Source organism: Panthera onca, chromosome C1 (genome assembly GCF_046562875.1).
Source record: "Panthera onca isolate mPanOnc1 chromosome C1, mPanOnc1 haplotype 2, whole genome shotgun sequence".
NCBI lineage: Eukaryota > Metazoa > Chordata > Mammalia > Carnivora > Felidae > Panthera > Panthera onca.
The window spans coordinates 103,589,156-103,608,535 of record NC_138346.1 but is presented as its reverse complement, the minus strand read 5'-3'; the positions used below and the strand labels follow the sequence as shown (position 1 = coordinate 103,608,535).

The 19,380-nt window shown below is 42.3% G+C and overlaps 1 protein-coding gene and 1 pseudogene across 6 annotated transcripts in view; both read right to left on the bottom strand.

Annotated features, from left to right (window-relative positions):
* Positions 1–2,630: 2,630 nt before the first annotated feature.
* LOC132673079 (heat shock factor-binding protein 1 pseudogene) lies at positions 2,631–3,209 on the bottom strand (annotated as a pseudogene).
* A 3,944-nt stretch (positions 3,210–7,153) lies between these two features.
* Positions 7,154–19,380, bottom strand: part of EPB41L5 (erythrocyte membrane protein band 4.1 like 5) — a 140,594-nt gene continuing 128,367 nt past the window's right edge. For 4 of the 6 annotated variants that reach the window (XM_078451378.2, XM_060625466.3, XM_060625464.3 and 1 more), the window contains exons 23-25: positions 17,492–17,533; positions 16,993–17,123; positions 7,154–11,825 (exon numbers count right to left, since the gene is read on the bottom strand). In XM_078451378.2, coding sequence (XP_078307504.1) covers positions 11,759–11,825; positions 16,993–17,123; positions 17,492–17,533 — 240 coding nt within the window. In that variant the 3' untranslated portion in view covers positions 7,154–11,758. Of the gene's footprint in view, positions 11,826–14,143; positions 16,661–16,992; positions 17,124–17,491; positions 17,534–19,380 lie in introns of those variants that run through there. The other 2 variants (XM_060625465.3, XM_078451377.2) reach the window with 2 other exon arrangements.

Sequence of the window (19,380 nt, the reverse complement as noted above, 5' to 3'; positions counted from 1 at the left end):
TTTTAGTTTTCAGTGTAGAAGTGTTTATTCTTGGTTAAACATATCTCTAGTTATTTTATTCTTTCAGATGCTATCGTAAACAGAATTGTCTTGTTAATATCTTTTTTTTTTTTTTATTGCTTTTGCAAGTGTATAGAACCACAGTGAATTTTTGTGTCTTGATCTTGTACCCTGCAACTTTGCTGAATTCACTTACTAGCTCTGGTAGTTTTCTTGTGGACAGTTTGGGATTTTCTATATATGGGATTATGTCATCTGCATATATAGTTTTATTTCTTCTGATTCAACTTGGATGCCTTTCCTTTCTTTTTCTTATCTAACTTCTCTGGCTAAGACTTTTAGTATATATTGAACAGCAGTAGTGAACTGGGCATCCTTATCTCGTTCCTGATGTCAGGAGGAAATCTTTCAGTGCTTTACCATTGAATTTGGTGTTAGCCGTGGTTATTTCTTATATGGCCTTTATCACACTGAGGCAATTCCCTTGAACTTCTAGTTTTATGAGTGTTTTTTATCATGCAAGGGTGTTAGATTTTGTCAAATGCCTTTCTGTGTTAATGGAGATGATCATTTTTTTTTCTTTCATTCTATTAATGTGTTGTATTACACTGGTATTTTGGTGTTGAACCACCTTGTATTCCTGGGATAAAACCCACCTGGCCATGGTGTATAACCATTTAATATGCTGTTGGATTCAGTTTATTAGTATTTTGATGAGGATTTTGCATCTATATCCATCAGGGATATTGGTCTGTAATTTTCTTTTCTTGTGGTATCTTAATCTGGGGCAATGGAGGAGGGAGTTCCAAAACTCTGAGCAGAACCAAGAAGGCAGCTCCAGAATATCTGGAGGCAGGACTATCAGCCTCATTGGGTCAGCATGGCCTCGGGGACCACTGAGGAGGGCACTGTTGGCATGGAATTTCCGTGCAGGCAGAATTGTTGTGGAAGATGCCCTTTGCTGTGTACTGAACATCTAATAGGGACCCTAGCACATAGTAGATGCTCAGTCAATAATCGTTGAGTGAACTGATGAACACAAAGTTGGAGAAGTTCAGAAGAATACATCCAGTATGATTCTATTTATGTGAAATTCAAAAGCAGGCAAATCTAAACTCTGCTATTTAGGGATGTGTACCTAAAGGGATGTGTTACCTTTGTGGGTAGGGAGGGGGCTGGGAAGGGATCTGGGCAGACCGGCTAGGTTTGCCAATGTTCTATTTCTTGACTGTGGTGCTGCAGCGCCCCCCTGTGGAACTGGTGGGGAGAGCCATTTAGATGCAGGCAGCTCTTGAATGACAGGAAGTGTCAAGGCAGAGGTCAAAGGACTCAGGACACAGCCCTCAGCTTGATAAGGGAGCAGAGGGTCCCAAGACCAAATCAACCAAGTCTTCCTAAGGAGCTGGGCCTATGTTCTGGCCCTGCCTGAGATAAGCCGGCACACCTGGGTCCATACCCTGACTGGGACAAGTGTACTAGCTATGGCCTAGACACACTGCTTACCAACCCCTGCAACACACACACACACACACACACACACACACGTCCAGATGTCACTAATAGGATACTCATTCGCTGGTGTCTTAGGGAGACCGCCCTCATGGGGAGGCTGTGTATCAAAGGCGATAACCTCCACATCCTAGTGAGCACTGATACTCTTGGACCGAGTTCCAAGAAGGCAAGTTCAGTGCTTCCTGGGGAGCTCAGAGGCAGGAAGGACAGATCCTGGGTCTGGGGAAGCGCAGGGTTGGATAAGGTTTCACAGAGCAGGCCACGCTCACCCCTGGAGCTCTGTGAGATAGCTTTACGTGATATGCAGATAGACTGCTTTCCTTTTACTGCACATTAGCATAACTATAAATAACCATCCCATCACAAGTGTGATTTACATTTTAGGATAAGCCCATGTAAAAGCAGGTGGGTAAAAATGATGTTAAAGGAAGTTCTAAGTAACACACAAATGTGGCAACATTGTGGTCTGTTAATGCAGTGAGCAATAGGTTGTCCCAACGTGCCTGGGACTTTCCTGGTTTTGGCACTGAAAGTCCAATGTCCCAGGAACCCCCTTGTCCCAGGCAAACCGGGACAATTGGTGACCTGTGTGTGAAGGCCTGAGGTTTGGGATATGCTGAATTCAGGCGTAGAGTCATCCAGACCTGGTTCAAGTCCTGGTCCAACACCCACTGGAAGCCAGACTTCTGGTTCTTCCTAAGACCACAGAAGTTGTAAGGAGTAAATGGGAAAACCTGAATTAAGGATCAAGTGCAGCCCATGGAACATAGTAGGTGCTTAATGAGTTCAGCATTCATTTGACTTTTTTTTTTTATAATAAAAATTTTGACAGTTTTATGCAGGAACTGCTGTAGTGTTTGGTCCAAGATGTGAAGTTACCATGTTCAAGAAACCGGGAGGGGGGTGTGAATCACCCTATAAACTAATAAGAGTATGTGACAGGAAGAATGCACACATTATAATAGAAATCCTGTCTATATATAGTAGTTGCTTCAAAAAGTCATTTGGGGGGCACCTGGGTGTCTCAGTAGGCTAAGCATCCAACTCTTGGTTTCGGCTCAGGTCATAATCTCACAGTTTGTTACTTCCAGCCCCGTGTTGGGCTCACTGCTGTCAGCACAGAGCCCACTTTGGATCCTCTGTCTCCCTCTCACTCTCTAACTAAATTAGCATTAAAAAAAATTTTTTTAAGCCATTTGTTCTTCTCTTGGCTTGTAAAAATGGTGTTCCGGGTTTCAGGGCAAGTTAACAAACTTCAGCTCTTTGGTGTGGCAGGAATTTTGTTCTCACCCTCCAGTTCTTCCACCCCAGCCTGTGCCATGAGGTCTGCAACATTTTTCTCCAGGTTGTCAATGTGACTACTCGTGTTACCAATTCTTCCAATGACCTGGTCAGACATGGTCTGAAAGGTATCTTGCATCTGTTGCAGGAGTGCGTCTGCACCATTGAGGTGAGATCTCGCACGGTCTTGAGGTCAGTCTCGGCCATCTCCCCAGTTCCCAGCTTTCATTCAACAAACATTTGAGCACCAACTGCATGCCCGGAAGCACGCCGGGTACCCCAGATGCAGCAAGGGAGGAACTTGTATTATCAGGAAGGCAGTTAACAAGTAACTCACACAGGTGCTGACAGTGGAGATGGGCTGATGTTGGAGCACACGTTGGGGGGTTGGACATCTGGAGGAAGTGATGTGCAACCTGGGCCCTCAATGAGAAGCCTCAGGGCACAGGGCCCGGGGCCACAGAGTTCCCAGCAGGAGGGAAGGCCCAGTCATGAGAGTGAGTACAGGCCACCCAAAGGAGTGGAAGCTAGCAGCACAGCTGGAGGCCGTGCTGTGGAAGCCAGCAAAGGAGTTTGGATGCTGTGTTCCGGGCAATTGGAAGCCATTACTGTTTTAGTGCTGAGGAGGAGCGTGACCTCATTTCTGGCTACAGTTGGAAAATGGATTCATCTGACGAAGGCAACTGCCTGATGCAAGTCAAGCCAGATGCTGACTTGGTCAAGGGGTGTAGTTGCAAAAATGAGGAGGCATTTCAGAGACAGACCCAGCAGGGGTCTGAGGACTGATAGAACATGGGAGGACAGAGAGAGGAATCAAGGGCAAGTCAACAACTCACTGAGACCAGGATCACTGAGAAGCAGAAGTTTGGGCACATGTGGGGGTGGGGAGCTTTGGGAGAACTACTTTAAGTGTGGCTTATGATACACTGAGTCTGAGGTACCCGAGTAACATCCACATGGAGCCAGGAGCGGGGGGCGGGGGGTGGTTCAGGCAGAGATATGGGTTGGAGATAGGGACTTGAGGGCCATGAGCACGTAGATGGGTTCTGGTATTTTTTTAAAAATTTTTTTAATGTTTTTATTTATTTTTGAGACAAAGAGAGACAGAGCATGAGCAGGGGAGGGGCAGAGAGAGGGGGAGACACAGAATCTGAAGCAGACTCAAGGCTCCGAGCTGTCAGCACAGAACCCGACGCGGGGCTCGAACTCACGGAGTGTGAGATCATGACCTAAGCTGAAGTCAGATGCTCAACTGACTGAGCCACCCAGGTGCCCCGATGGGTTCTGGTATTAACTCATGTAACCTTCACCACACCATGAGGCAGGTACTAGTCTCACTCCCATTTACAAAGCACAAGGCAGAAAGGCTGATGGCAGGGCTCTGAAAGGGTATATTTTTATATTATTATAATTCAACAGTTGGCCTAAAGTACTGTTCTTGACTATCCTAGGCTGAGAACTGTGTATGCCATCAGGCCTTCGTTACACAAGCATCTGTTGAGCTTGTACCGCTGGCCAGTGCTGCAGACAGCGGGGAGGGGAGCCATCAGTTGCCCAGGAGAATCCTTCCTTCTCTCTGCCCCTCTCCACCCCCAATACCTCCTCTGGCCAGATACTCCCATCCTGAGCAGGAGCTTCTGACCTGAGGATTCCTAAGGGATCAATGAGCACGTGGAATTGTATGCAAAACTACCCACATGTCCAGATGTGTAAGAGTCCCTAACCTAAAACTGATTAAGAAGGACCAGTGGCATTATTCACAATAGCCAAGGAATGGAAACAACCTAAATGTCCATCAGTGGATGAATGGCTAAAGAAAATGAGTCATATATACAGTGGAATATTACTATTCAGCCACGAGAAAGAAGGAAATCCTACCATTCGTGACACCATGGATGGAACTTGAGAGCGTTATGCTAAGTGAAATAAGGCAGATGGAGAAAGACACATATTGGATTCTATCACTTATATGTAGAATCTAAAAAAGGCAAACTCAGGAACAGAGAGTTTAAGAGTGGTTGCTGAGGGCTAGTGTAGGGAGAAATGGGGAGAGGTTGGTAAAAATGCACAAAATACAGCTATGGGTAAGATCTGAGGATCTAATAACGTAAAATGTTTATGATTCTTTCTTTTACAGGTTAAAGATTTTTGTACAGAAAAAATAAAGAAGAAACAATGGCAAACCATGTGAGAGCCCTGAGTGTCTGGTGGGACTTTCCCATGAACACCTGTCCTGTTGGTTTGCCAGCTAGAAGATATTCAGAGCTCTTGAAAGGACAGGACCAGTGGGACTGGGGAGCACATGGTGAACATGGAGTGATCACTCCGAGGTAGGGCTACTGGCTGTAATCCGGAGAAGAGGAAGGGGCTGTTCCAGGACCTCTGAAGCCCTGAAGGATGGCAGAGGTGTGTGGGTCATTCCAGGTCTGTGCTGTGGTTTTTTTCTGAGGAGACTTTGCTTGGAGCCATGGAGGTTTGACATGGATAAGCTTCTCCCATGGGAATTCTGGAGCCAGGCAGGAAGGGCCTCAGAGGTGACACAGAAAAGGTGACACTGTGCTCTGTGGCAACTCTGACATGGGGACCCAAGACTAGCAGTGCTGAGGGAAGTGGGTGAGAGGAGGAGAGCAGGGAATTCCTACCCCTGACCCCACAACCAAGGGTCAGTTCCTTCCCTCTCTGGATCTCTTTTCTGATCTACGCATGGAAGACTGGGACCAGGTCATCCAGCAATTCTACTCCCCCTCCAACATCCTAATTTCCTGACTTGAGAGCATGAGCTAGCTCTGATCTATGCATGATGCACTTGGAGGTGTGAAGGGTGCACTATGGGAAGCTAGGGAGTGGCCACCAGGGCCCACGAGGGCATGGGCGACCCTGCTGTGGGGAGAGGGTCTCTCTGCACCCCTGAGGGTCTCTCCTCCATGATGGAACCTTGGAACCTAAGCAAGTTGGGTTGAACATCTGCTGGGACAAATCACCTTAAGCCACCACACTGCCCCCAAACCAACACTGAGCTCGTTTTCTTGGGCCTTACTGACCTGAGTGCCCTTCATGCCCCTCCTATCTTTCCTTGGTACTGACCACAAAAGCCCTTTCTGTGTGGCATGCTGGGTTCATTTTTTTTAATGTTTAATATTTTAAGAACAGAAATAACATTAGAATACATGTTTTTGGAGTATAAACATACAATTTCTTTTAAAAGTGCAAGCCCTGTATCTCCAAGGCTTAAAAGAGCAATTATCCAGCTGCAGTCTACTCTCCTGAATTTTGTTTTTCCTTCATATTTTAACAACCAATATATATACATACACACATATATATGTATATATGTATACATGTATGTATGTATGTGTGTGTGTGTGTGTATATATATATATATATACGTATATATATGTATATATACATATATATACGTATATATATGTGTATATATATATATATATACGTATATATAGTCTTGGTAGCCCATATATATAGTCTTGGTAGCCCAGTAACCATTCCCTTCCCTCTGGGGACTCACAGCCTTCCCAGGTGTCCTGCCGTCCCCAACTCAAGGTGCCAGGAGGTACCCTCTGCTGGTCAGGCAGCAGGCAGACCGTCCCTGCCGTTGCCAGAGAAGGAGTCCGCACTTGCACCCATCGTCTCACCTTCTTATTGGTCAGAGAACTCTCCAGATCTTCCCAAGGAGTCACTCTGCCCACATTAGAGTGACTTTGGTTGCTTATTGCCGAATCTCTTTGAGGAGAGCTTCCAGCACAGGTGATGGAGCCCAGATTCTTGCCTCTCTCTGCACATCTCATCAGAACCTAATTGAAGCTCCTTGGTTTCCAAGGCCAATTGCTGTCTGTCTTCTGGGCGGAAGGGAGAGGAGGGGAGCAGGGAAGAGAATGGTCTCAGAAGTCTCGCTCAGACTCTCTGTCCAGCAGCAAGGTTCTTCCCTGGGGTGGCGTGACAGAAGACACCTACCGCCCTGTACCAGACGCTGCTCCACGTACAAGGTACCACCCTGTCCCAGAAAACGGAAATGAAGCGCAGGCTTCTGAAATAATTTAAGGTTTCCTGTATTGAGTAGAGCTGTGTTTCTGCTGTACCCTGTGGCTTCTGGAATGGCCACTGTGGCTTCCAGGATGTGCTGGGAAGGACCAATGAGGTTTTTCCAACTCTGAAAGTGCCTCTGCTCCCAAATTTGGAGCGCTCGTACTAAAATGAACACAGAGAGCGGTGCTGCAGCTCCTCCCATTCACTGCTTCCACTCGCTCCCTCGCTTTCCTACTAACAGCAGCTCTAACAATCGTGCTGCAGACAGAAAACGGGCACCAGACAGTTTCCAAAAAACTGAACAGCTCGTAAAAACAGAAATGTTTCACAAAAGCTTTATTTGTGGTCACATCTACGGTTGTCATGTCAGTATACAAACAACTCAGTTCAGTGCAGTGCTTCTAATACAAGTCATATAAAGCTGTGGAACACAATGAATAGTGCACTTGATATAAAAATAAATTACACTTTAAAAGCTACTGAAAAGCTTTACATATATAAAAAGTAAACACAAAATAGTTAGTGAGGTCCTTTAAACTGTCTATCATACCCAGGTAAGAAAATTTATTTATGAAAATAAAAAGAGCAAGGGATCTGTACTAAAACACCTCCCTGATAAAAAGAAATCCTGGGAAGTGACTGAATTATTATCTCGAGCAATGTGATAAAAAGACTCACGTATCCTATCTTAAAAGTGGAAATAATTCCGGCTCTGGCACATGTTCACACAGCAGACTTAAGCTCAGGACAAATTTCTATAATCCAAACAAGTCTCCTCATCCTGAAGGCTAATAGATAGGAAAAGCTTCCAACTTTTGTCTGATCATTCGAAAACCAGAGTGTTTGAATTTTTGAGAGGAAAAAGGGACAAATAATACAGAAATGTCCATTCTTCAACTGCAGAAGACTCCAGGTTTCTAAGCAACCAAAAGGCTGAAGGCAAGATTAATGAGGAAGTGGGCAGGCCTCACAAAGACGCTCAGAGCTGGGAGACCCACGACCACCCTGTCCATGCAAATGAAGACGACATCGTCCAGAAACGTCAGGGGCCTCCCAGTGGCGGATGATGCTGCAGAACCTACCTGAACACTTGCCTGACTCCCAGGGAGCCATGCTGCCACTCCATGAAGCTTGAAGTTGGAAGCAGCACCTGTTTTTGTAAATGAACTTCCCTGGAACACAGCCGGCCGATGCATTTCCTACTGTTTTGCTGCTTTTGTACAACAACGGCACTGCTGAGCAGTAAAGTATTATCTCAGCTCTTTACAGAAAAACTTTGCTCATGCCTGCTCTAAATGAGGAGACAAGAACTTTGCTTCTCAGGACCCTTACTTATGGAAAAATATGGAAGATCTTTCTCTATGTAAGAGACTGTCAAATAATCCTGCTCTAAAATGGTCTCTGAAGCAACACCTGAACTTTCATTCTAGGGCTTATGTAAGAGAAGACAGAGGTGCCGGTGTTAGCCAAAATTGGGAAGCATGAGAGAAGAAGCAGTTAAGATGCAAGGGACAACCCAGGGCTTTCATCCTTGATTGTCCACAGAACTTCCGTGATTATGCAAAAGCAGATAAAGGTGAAAACAGACAGCAGGCTATAAGAAATATTTTTAAGTAGAATTTTTCCGAAAACAATATAAACATCTTAAGAAAGCTGCTCAGGGAATGTCTGAATTTATCAAGCTCAAAGGAATCTGCTCATTCCTTCACTCAGCAGCGCTTCTAGAAGGGCAGGCGCGGGAGAACCGTGCCCCCTTCCAGTGTCTCCAAGAATGCTACTGTGACAGCAGGGAGAAACAGGATCTCATTTATCACTTTACAAGTTCTGAAGAAGAGTTGAGGGCAGAAAGCTGAAGCCTACAATCTGATTTTAAGCCCCAAACCACCTCTCCCTTCCCTGCCCGGACTGTCACATGGCCTGACTTGAGATTCCTGTCCTTTCTGCTCCCCCAAGGCCGGCAGCAGGCACCTGCTGCATGGCTCTGTACTCAGTGTCTCTGGGGCAGGATACACGGCAAGCCCGGAGACGGAGCAGCGGCCGCAACCCAGTCTCAGAGAGCCCCTCAGACCCTCGAGACGCCTCAGGACAACACAAGAAGGCCTGCCACCCTCTCGGCGCCAGCCCTTCTGCTCCCAGTCACAAGTGCCTTCATGGCTGACCCTAATGAGTTACTGGAGTCCAGGGTGGAACTGGAAACTCTGGGAAGAAAGTAACCACAGAGAAGCTGAGCCTGTGGCTAACAGCCTCCTGTTATTTGTTGCCAATCTGGGTCTGTTATCTCAGCTCTAAATCACCTCCGAGCTACTTTCCAAGGGAAGAACACTAACAGCTTTCTAGCTGGAGTGCTCAAATCAACTATTGTTCTTGCTCTCTTTTCAAACATGTTCACATAATTATAACGTTGCCAGTATTTCTTTTTAGCTGTATTTCCTAAGGTGCATGGGAACCTCATTCTAGATGGAGAAAAACTTCCTGCCCACCCAGCTGTCATTGGGAACAGCCACTGGGGCTCTTTGAGCTCACCTGAGGATCCGAGCTTCAGTTAGTTTATCCGAGGATTCAGATGTGCAGGTGGGTTTTAATCTTTTGCAGTGGAAGACTGAGCCCTGAAGGTCACCGGCGGGCAGTGCCACCATAGCTGTAACCAACCTGCCTTCTTATCCAGCATCACCTCAAATCCCTTCCTCTGCTCATATTCTTCACTGACTCACACATATATGCTTCTCTCTCATCACAGAGATGGACTTTCCCCTTCCCTCTCGGACACATTCACAGATATCCTGAGCCCTGCAGTTCTCTCCCCCCCACTCTCAGATAAGCAGGACGAGATCGCCGTCACAGCAACTCTGGGGAAGGCGGCAGCAGCAGACATGACAGGGAAGTTATTCTACTTGACAGGCACCTACACTGTCAGGGCCAATTCATCATGAAAGTATAAATTTCCATGTTTACCACTTCATGCCAGGACAGAAGACAAAATTTAGCGTGAGGTTTAAATATAGTTTAAGGAAGTCTTTATCAATATTCTAACCAGCAAGAATACAGGTACCTGAAGACACAGAGGTTATAGACTATTTTTAACAACTTATTCCTCAATTTTAAACAGTTTAAAATGAGGCTGGTGCTCGCTCCTAAACTGGCTGGGATGTTGAGGCCTTCCAAGCTAGTAATGCCTTAGCTGTTCCGTACCGCGGTTATAGGCACAACTTGAACCTTTCAGTACTTCTAGCACTGTCAGCACACTAGAAATCTGATGGCCAGTCCAGCATGTCCCGGGCTAGGCCCCTGGTTCTAGCTGTCACTTACAGCTGCGAGAAAATGTGTTTTACAATTAAGAATTGGCAAGAGCTCAACCAACGAAATTCACAAGCTTAGCACAATGGCTAAGAGGAGGAAGCCAGCAAGAAGCGCCAACTTTCTTTCCTTCACCAAAGTTGTTCCGTGCAAAAGTGGTTTCCAAACTCTACAGCTCCCTGGGAAACAGCACGAGATTAAAATTCCTGATCTTTCCAATCAGACAGTAGCACATGTTTGCCTGAGCACATGACTGTGCTACAGGGAACCCAGGACAGTCCAAACCACAGAGTTTTAAAGGTCACAAAACTGGATGTTCTTTTATGCTGAGCAACATAAATTAACACTCAATTATATACATAATACAGGGCAGAAAACTAAACATCAAATTCCAGGAGGTACAGTTTGATATCAATCCTTGATCACAGGGATTAACAACTATACCAAGATGGTTTCCACACTATCCTCATTCCCAGTAGCAACTGGGAATTCTTAAGTTTTAAAGCCAAAATAATAGTGTTTTTCTGGATGCTGAAATTGCAAGTGGTTATTTTTGCATCTTTGTTATTTTCTATATGAGCGTGTACTACTTTAATATCCAGAATTTTTTTGTGTACCAAAAGTGACGAGGAACTTCTAGAAACTTTTTAAAATTAACACAAAATTCCTAACATAAGGTGAGATAGGAGTTCTTCCAGTATGCAGAGTAGTTTCAGACATGGTAGGTGTTCAAGAAACAAAATCCCCCTACTCCCTGATTCCCCATTTCTGTCCTGGTATTTTTGTTTTGTTTCATTATCTTTAGTTGATGAGTTCTAACTTTATTTAGCCCATATTAAAAGGAAAAGAAGTCTATGTCCAAACTGGTAGCAGTGTGGGGAAGTGACTGCTATCTCCGTCCAGGCTGAAAAGTTACAGTCTATGTGTGTGGTGCATGTGTTTCCTATAGGGAAGCAGGGCTGAAAAAAAATATGACGCAAAATACACACAGTTTATCTTAACCTTAATGTAAACCTGGGAGTATTAAGATAGCCAGTCCAGTAAGATGTTAAAAGTATGGGAGACATCTGGAAACCTTCTGTATTCTAAACTTCTTTTTAGTACTGTAATAACTGTAAACAAGCTAGGCCTTAATCTACCTACATAATGCCCTCATTAATTTCCTAAATTCCTGATTTCTAGGTATTCAATGGGTAAGGGCAAGTTCTCTAACAGGCATTCAGATCAAGGACACTTATCCTGATACTAGGGAGAGAAATAACATTCAAAAGGCTATTACTGACTACCAGAGACCTCTGGTTAAGGAGGGGTTATGAACAATTACACCCACTAGATGGAGCCAAGAGTTTGAAGGAAACCACAGAGAAAGTAATTCTCGTTTCAAGAATTGACAACTGCAATACAATTATAGGTAGATACCCTCATTTGATCAAATACGTAGTGTAATTAAGCCCTTCCAGTTGGACGGAAAATGTTTTTCACTGAGTTGAAGTCTAATCTAGGTGAGCTTTTTTAACTCACAAGTAAGGACAAGCTCCTGAACCCAACACATTCCAGCGGAAATTGATTCCAGGACGGACAGCTGCAGAGTGCTGGGCATTCCAGTTATAAGTGAGAAGGAGCCAAACCCTCAGAGCTCAGTAGTCAGTAAACACTTCTGTTTCAAGATGGCTTCTTCGGCCAACGTTGGAACAGAGCTGAAAGGAAGAATGGGTTACTCGTTATTCAGTAAAACCACTGGGGTGGGAACAACATGGATTTCTCCACCAGTGCTACATGGAGCAGGTTGACAGTGAAAAACCCAAAGTGACTATGCTGCAGCACCAAATTTAGCAATGAGACATTTACAGAAGGGAATTTTCTAGATAATTGATGCTTATTTCATCTTGAAATGAAATCTAAAGGTATCAATTTCCCCTACTTCCTTGAATAAAAGGTACCAAACACTTACTCATTTGTTAATGAGTCAGGGTTATTATGAATAGCAAGAACAATACTATGCAGAGCATGACAGCAACCCGCTCAAAAACTACCAAGGGAAGGGGGCACACGATTCTGTGCTTTACACAGATAGTCCCAGATGGCTGTGGCTCAGTTCCCACGGCAGGTAATCAGAGTTATGTGAAAAAGAAAAGGCTGTGGGCTCTGCATGAGTGCCCAACAGTCTCTACCACAGCTGAAGAGCATGTACACAGATGCAAGGATGTAACGTCATCTATTTGGTTTCATGAAAACCTTAAAATATACAGTACAGAGAACACAGTTTAACGTGGTGAAACTACTAACAAACTTTATAGATGCAACAGCCATCATGTGCCACCTCCCTCATTTCTACTACACAGAGACAAACACTTTCAACAGTTTTCTTTTATTTCAGTATTTTCCTTCACTTTTCTGTGTCTCCGGGTCTCAAGGTGTAGTCCCTGGAATTTGTTATAAATGCAGATTCTTAGGCACCACCGAGACATACGAATCACAGACTCTGAGGCTGGAGCCAGTAAGCTGTGTTTTAATAGGTCCCCCAAGTGACTGTGATGCACAACTAGCAAGAGTCTAAGTGGCCTCTTTCTACAATGACTTCCTGTCATGGACTGGCAGGGCTTACCATTCTTATAGCCCACTCACCAGCTCCCCAATCCTCCCTTCCTATCTTTTCAACAGTTGTGGAAACAATTTTGATCACATAGATATTCAGTGTTGTAATCATTTCCACAATGTGGAATATTTCCACAATTGACAGACGTATATTATGTTTTTTTCTTATACAATTCGTTGTTCCTGGACTAAAGAACTGCTTCCTTTTTTGTTGTGACTGTCTGTTCAGTTTTCTGTACTTATTTCTAATTTGTCCCTAAGCTTGCAGATAGAACCATGGATCTCTTCACAGTATATCCAGACAGGTCATGTAACTGTTTAAACACTGGGGTAAGGCCATTTGTTTGTATTTTTTCTTAGTAATATCCTTCCTGGAACTCTGTACCCCCCTCTTCAAATCTGTACAGAATCACTTCTAGACCTGCAGGGCAGCTGTTGCCTTGGAACTTCCCTCCACCTTCCTGCTGGTTAATTCCTGCACCGGTTTCCTGGGTCCCATGTCTTCTTGGATAATCATCTTATTTTGATGGAACACATCTCCAGTGAGTAAGCCCACTTGGGAAGTACATATTTTAGAGAAACTCTATGCTCACTCTAATCTCACATTTCATTGATAGTCTGGATATAAAAACCTAGGTATGGAGTGCCTGGGTGGCTCAGTTGGTTAAGTGTCTGACTTCAGCTGAGGTCATGATCTCATGGTCCATGAGTTCAAGCGCCCCATCAGGCTCTGTGCTGACAGCTCAGAGCCTGGAGCCTGCTTCAGGTTCTGTGTCTCCCTCTCTCTCTGCCCCTCCCCTGCTTGCTCTCTCTCTCTTTCTCTCTCTCTCTCAAAAATAAACAAAAAAAAATTTTTTTAATCTAGGTGAAAAATAATTTTCCTCCTGAAATCTGAAGGCATTGCTCTATTATCTTCTTACTTTCAGCGAAGTCTGCTGTCATTCTGATTGCCAATCCTTTCACATACTTTTTCCTCCCTCTCTGAAGACTTACATCCTCTCTTAACTCAGATATTCTGAATAGGAGTCCTTGGTGTTGTCTATTTTCATTCTCTGTGCTGGGTACTCAGGTCCGTTGAATCTAAAAACTCAAGTACTTGGGTTCTGAGAAATCTCCATTTCTTTTACAATTACTCTGTTCTTTTCGGATCTCTAATGATTCATATACTGGACTCCTTGGACCAATCCTCCAATTTTCTCTTCTGTCCCAATTTTCATCTTTTTGTTCTACTTTTTGGGAGAGTTCCTCAACGGATCTTCCACGCCTTCCTTAGATTTTATTTTTAACATGGTTAATAATTTCTAAGAATACTGCGTTTTTTCTTTTTCATTTCCTGTTACTGTTGCACGGATGCAGCATCTCCTCTCTCATGAAACTATTGTTTTGTGAAGTTTTTGATGTTCACATTCCTTTCTTTCCCCCGTTTCTTTTTCAGTTTACCTGTTCTAATTAATTTTCCCTCAGACATCTGATAATTTTTGGCCCTCTTCGCACTTATGAAGGAAGCACCCATTCCTATTTAAAAGTGAAGCACTGGAATGCCATTTGGAAACTATACACATAAGCACACTCCCTACACTAATGGGCTTGCAGTAGAGTCACCGGGCAGGTTTCCTGGCAATCTCATCGGGGCAGCCACAAAAGTTAGTCTCTGGGAGCCTTTTGTCTTTATTGGTCAGTTTCTCTAGAGAATAATCCTCTTATTTCTCAGCTGAAGACATTTTACTTGGCCAACAACATTCTGGAAGCTGAGAAAGAAGGAAGGTTGGCTGTCTCACCCTTCAGTGTACGGACTTTGAGTTACCTCTGCTTCAGCTCAGAGCCTTACTCTAAACAGAAACTCTTCACATCTGGAGCCCCTCTGGCCCAGCTCTTCCACAAAAAAAACCTGCAGAATCATGCTGGCATGGGTACAGTGAGGTTGGGGGGCGTCTATGCTATAAATCTTTTCAACCAGTCCTCAGATTCTCAGCCCTACCTTCTGCCCCATCTTCACAAATATCTGGTACCTCCAATTCCTGAGCTCTTTCAGGGTTCTGCAGTGGAAATTGGCTGGCTTTTTTATTTTCTCAGTTTCCACCCCCTCCCCTTTTTAGGCCTAGATTTCATTTTTCCCTTCTCTGTGAAGTTGGTTACTATTATTTCTCTGCTTCCACAACCTGAAATCTTTCAACTGCTGTTGTCTTCTCCTCTATTCTTTGTTCTTGTGGTCTTATGCCTTTAAAGTAAAATTTTACACACAGCACCCAAAGTAAATCTGAATCTGTAGAGATGTGACCAGTCATCATTAAAAAAAAAAAAAAAAATTACTAATTATCACACATATATATTGAAGTGCACATAGCATGAGTTTACAGCTTGATGACTTTTTGCAAATTGAACATACCTTTGTAACCAGCATGCAGATTAAAAAAAAAACAAGAAGAAAACTGAATTTGTATTCCTCAGTGACTAGTCAGGTCGCACACTGTCTTGTATGTTTATTGGCCATCTGGATGTCCTCTTGTAAACTGCCCTATTCAAGTCTTGCCAATTTTTCTATTTAGCTATTTTTTTCTTATTGATTTACAATAGCTCTTTATATATTCTAGATAGGAGTCCTTTGTCAAAGACAGAGAGATAGAGATAAATGCAAAGGTGGAAGGAAGTGCAAATATTTTCTCTCACTCTGTGGCTTCCCTTTTTGAGATCTTCCAGTTACTTCTTTTGGCAAACAGAAGTTCTTGATATAACCCAAGTTACCATTTTTTTCCTGTATGATTAAAGATTTTTGTGAGTTGTTTAAAAAATCTTTTCTGAGTTCTAGGATGTTTGCTTATGTTTTCTTCTAAAACCTTTATTATTATTTGATGTTTCACATTCAGATCTGAAATCCATCTAGAATGGATTTTTGTGTATGGTCTGAGGTTGGGTCAAGATTAATTTTTTCCCTCACGAATGTTTAATTTGTCCAGCTGATTTACTGACAGATCATCCAGTCTGTCAGTAGCACTGCATAGCACTGCACCACCCCTTTTTCACAAATGAGGTAACTATGTATGTGTGGGTTTGTTTCTAGACTCTATTCTGTTCCACTGATTTATCTTTTTTTTTTTTTGAGGTCTAATTGGCATATTAACATTATATTAGTTTCAGGTGCACTACTGTCATCTTTGATCTCTTTAATTCTTCTATGACTACTTTGTTTTGGGAAGGAGAGCAGACAATCTTCTTTCATCTGTCATTTTTAATTTACAAGTCCTTAAGAACGCATAAACTCAATTACAAAGCATTATCACCTGGTCCTCTACATGTAATTTCTATTTTTACAGTGGCAATTATTAGGCATATAAATGGTTAGAAAAATAACCTATTAAGATTGTATAAGGTGCTATTTGACAACTATACGTGAGTTCCCCAAGGCAAGTCCCATGTCTGTCTTATTCACTGCTGTCTTCAGTGCTGCCAAACCAGATAAAATCAAGGCCTGGTACATAACAGACATTCAATAAGTGTTTGCTGAGTGAGTGATTATATTAAAGACTGTGGAGATAAGAAAACGACTTAAAATGAAACTATCAGTTTCTCTCAAGCTAATCAGCTCTAATAATTTTTTTCACTTATTAATTAGGAAATTTTTCTCTAGTTAGGAAAGCATCTACTTCAACTGACTTACACTCTCGGCATCCAAAGATGATATGAGAAACAGACATAATCAGAAAAAAGTCCGAGGTGAGAATGAAAGCAACTGTACATCTTTTGCAAAAGAGGCACAGTTTTGGTCCTGACAACGAAAAGCTGAAGAACTACATGCCAAGCGAAAGGTCTTTTAGGTCCAGCTTCTGTTTGTGGCATGCGATATGCTGAAATAAGCTTGTAACAGGTGTCAGTACAAGGTGTGCCAGAGCCTCACCTTGGGAATCTCCTATCTCCCTCTTATCTGTGACTCTTCACCTTACTGATGGACAACATAACAGTTAAAGCATGAAAGGAAAAGATATAAATGAATTTGAAAACAAATATAAATTTTTCAAGATAAGCCTATTAACATTTATGAAGATTTCATTAAAAAAACCTAGTAATAATAAGGCCTACTTCATAATTTTGTAGAAGACTAACTGACAAGAAAATAGAAAGAAACACTATTCTAAATAATAAACAGAAAAAATTTACCCAGTTTCAATTAAGTTGAATTAAAGAAGAACTGACATTACTGCTATAAATATATTAATTTTACTATTTTTTCCTAACAGATGCCTAAGAATTGCAATGGAGAAATAATTTCCTCACCTGGTCACAGCATCCACCAAGAATGGTGCCGGGGCAGAAATCAGCGAGGCTGCTTCTCTATTACCATGTCCCTCCTTCCCCGCCAAGGACGGCACGCTTCCTGCCAGTCCATCAGAAAGAACACGGCTCTGCTGAGGGAGAAGACAAGGCATGTAAGCAGGGGTGACAATGCCCACCCGGGCGTCAGCCCTTCAGCTCCAAGTCATCTTCTCTAATGATTATGGTCATAAGTAAGAGCATCCTGATGGTCATGGCTGTTTGGGTTTGTTTTTTTACCATCTTTCACCTCAGATTTTTATTTCTGTTTTTGTCAGCATCCTTAATGAGCATTTACAAATAGAAAAATTAAATCACTAGTTTGAAGCCATTAAGTCCAGTTAACAGAACTCTGGGAATGCCCCCACATTTTTAGGGAAAAGCAAGAGCCTGGTTTTCCTCAGGCTTTAGCTTTACTCTGACAGGGCAACCAAAAGAAAAACCGTCAATGTCATTCACCTACCGGCACAATCCACCGTGGTGTGATCATGGATGTTGAAGATACCTAAAATAAATGTTATATATGTGTTTACTTTTAGGGAAGTCTGATTTTCATAATCATTCTCATAATGCTTTCTTCTCCTATGAAGTGCACAGTTCTTAATGGTTCCCCCTAAGCTGACACGCACTTTGAATCCAAGATCCTTTTCTATGACACAGATGCCATACTCACCACTTAAGAGGGAATCTCTTTAATTTAAAAATGTTCTACTCCAAGAATGCTGTTTCTACTTTCAGTTCCTTATTAATGGACTTCCCTCGCTCCCCAACCCTGGCATCCAGTTTAACATTTTATTTTCTGACATTTCAGTTCACTGCAAACAATCATAGCCTTCTTGGTAGCATCCTGAACAGTGGATTGTGACTAATCCAAATTAATAGCACAAAAGACGTACACAGAAAAACAAATCTGTTTATATACAGGTCATTCCCTGATTATCATGCACACGCAAACATTCATACTGCTCCTGACTCACAGGGTCTTTGTTACATTCTTTTTAATGTTTAATTTTCTAGATCTTACTTCTATGTGTAGAATTATAATTTCATGAACTCTTCCTATTTTATACAAAATCAGACTAGTCCCTAGACTGGTGGCCTTAGATCCTGATAGGAAAAAATTAACATAAGTCCAGGTCTTATTAATAAGTTAGGTGACCACCAGAAGAACAAAAATACAACATAAGACTTTCCCATCAATATAAAGTAAAGGTACTGTTATCACAGGAAATAAAAAGGACAGGGAAAGAGAAAGACTACATGGTAAAAGTAAACAAAAAAATGGTTTGGCAGAAACACATCCTATAATAACCATAATTACAGTAAATATAAATGGATTAAACTCCATTTATGTAACATATAAATGTATCTATGTATATAATATGTATACAGTATATAAATTTATATATCTATATAAACTCCATTCAAATAAGACTTAAAAAACAAGATAAAAGGGCGCCTAGGTGGCTCAGTCAGTTAAGTGTCTGACTTCAGCTCAGGTCATGATCTTACGGTTCATGGGTTCGAGCTCTGTGCTGACAGCTCAGAGCCTGGAGCCTGTTCCTCATGTCTCCCTCTCTCTCTCTGCTCCTCTCTGTCCATGCTCTGTTTCTCTCTCTGTCTCTCTCTCAAAATAAATAAACAGCAACAACAAAAAAAAAACAAGATGCAGCAAACTGTTGTTCACAAAGGTTCACTTAAAACCAACAGATACAAAAAGGCTAAAAATAAAAGCACAGGAGGTTATACACTAAGCAATATAAACTGAAAAAGAAAGCTAGGGTGTCAATTTTGTATCAGTCACAAAGGAAATTAAGAGAAAAAAAAGGGGCAAAGAAGGACACTTTAAAGTGCTCAAAGGAGTTTGAGAAAGTTTAATTACTGTTAATATACGTGCACCTCACAGCATATCTTCAAAATACACCAACAACTGACAGATTTAGCAATAGATGAGAAGGGAATTAATCACTAATTGATACAGGTATGAAACACACTCTAGAAACTGACAGAATATTAAAGAGAATCAGCAGATTGACTAATGAATGAATTCAGCAACTCTGTTAGACACAAAATTAACTTATAAATTCAACTGTAAAAAATTAAATACCATTCACGGTATCAACAAAATTGTAACAAAACTATAAAGTCTTTAGGACTTAACCTGCAACTTAAGAAGACTTATAGAGAACATTTATAGACTCAAATAAAGATGAGCGAAAACACAAGTATCGTGTTCATGAAAATGAAAAGATTTTACAAAAGTGCCAGGTTTTTTTTTTTTTTCAAAATAATCTATACATTTAATATAAACTGCATTAAAATGCCAGCAGAATTTTGGGGAAAATCTGCCAT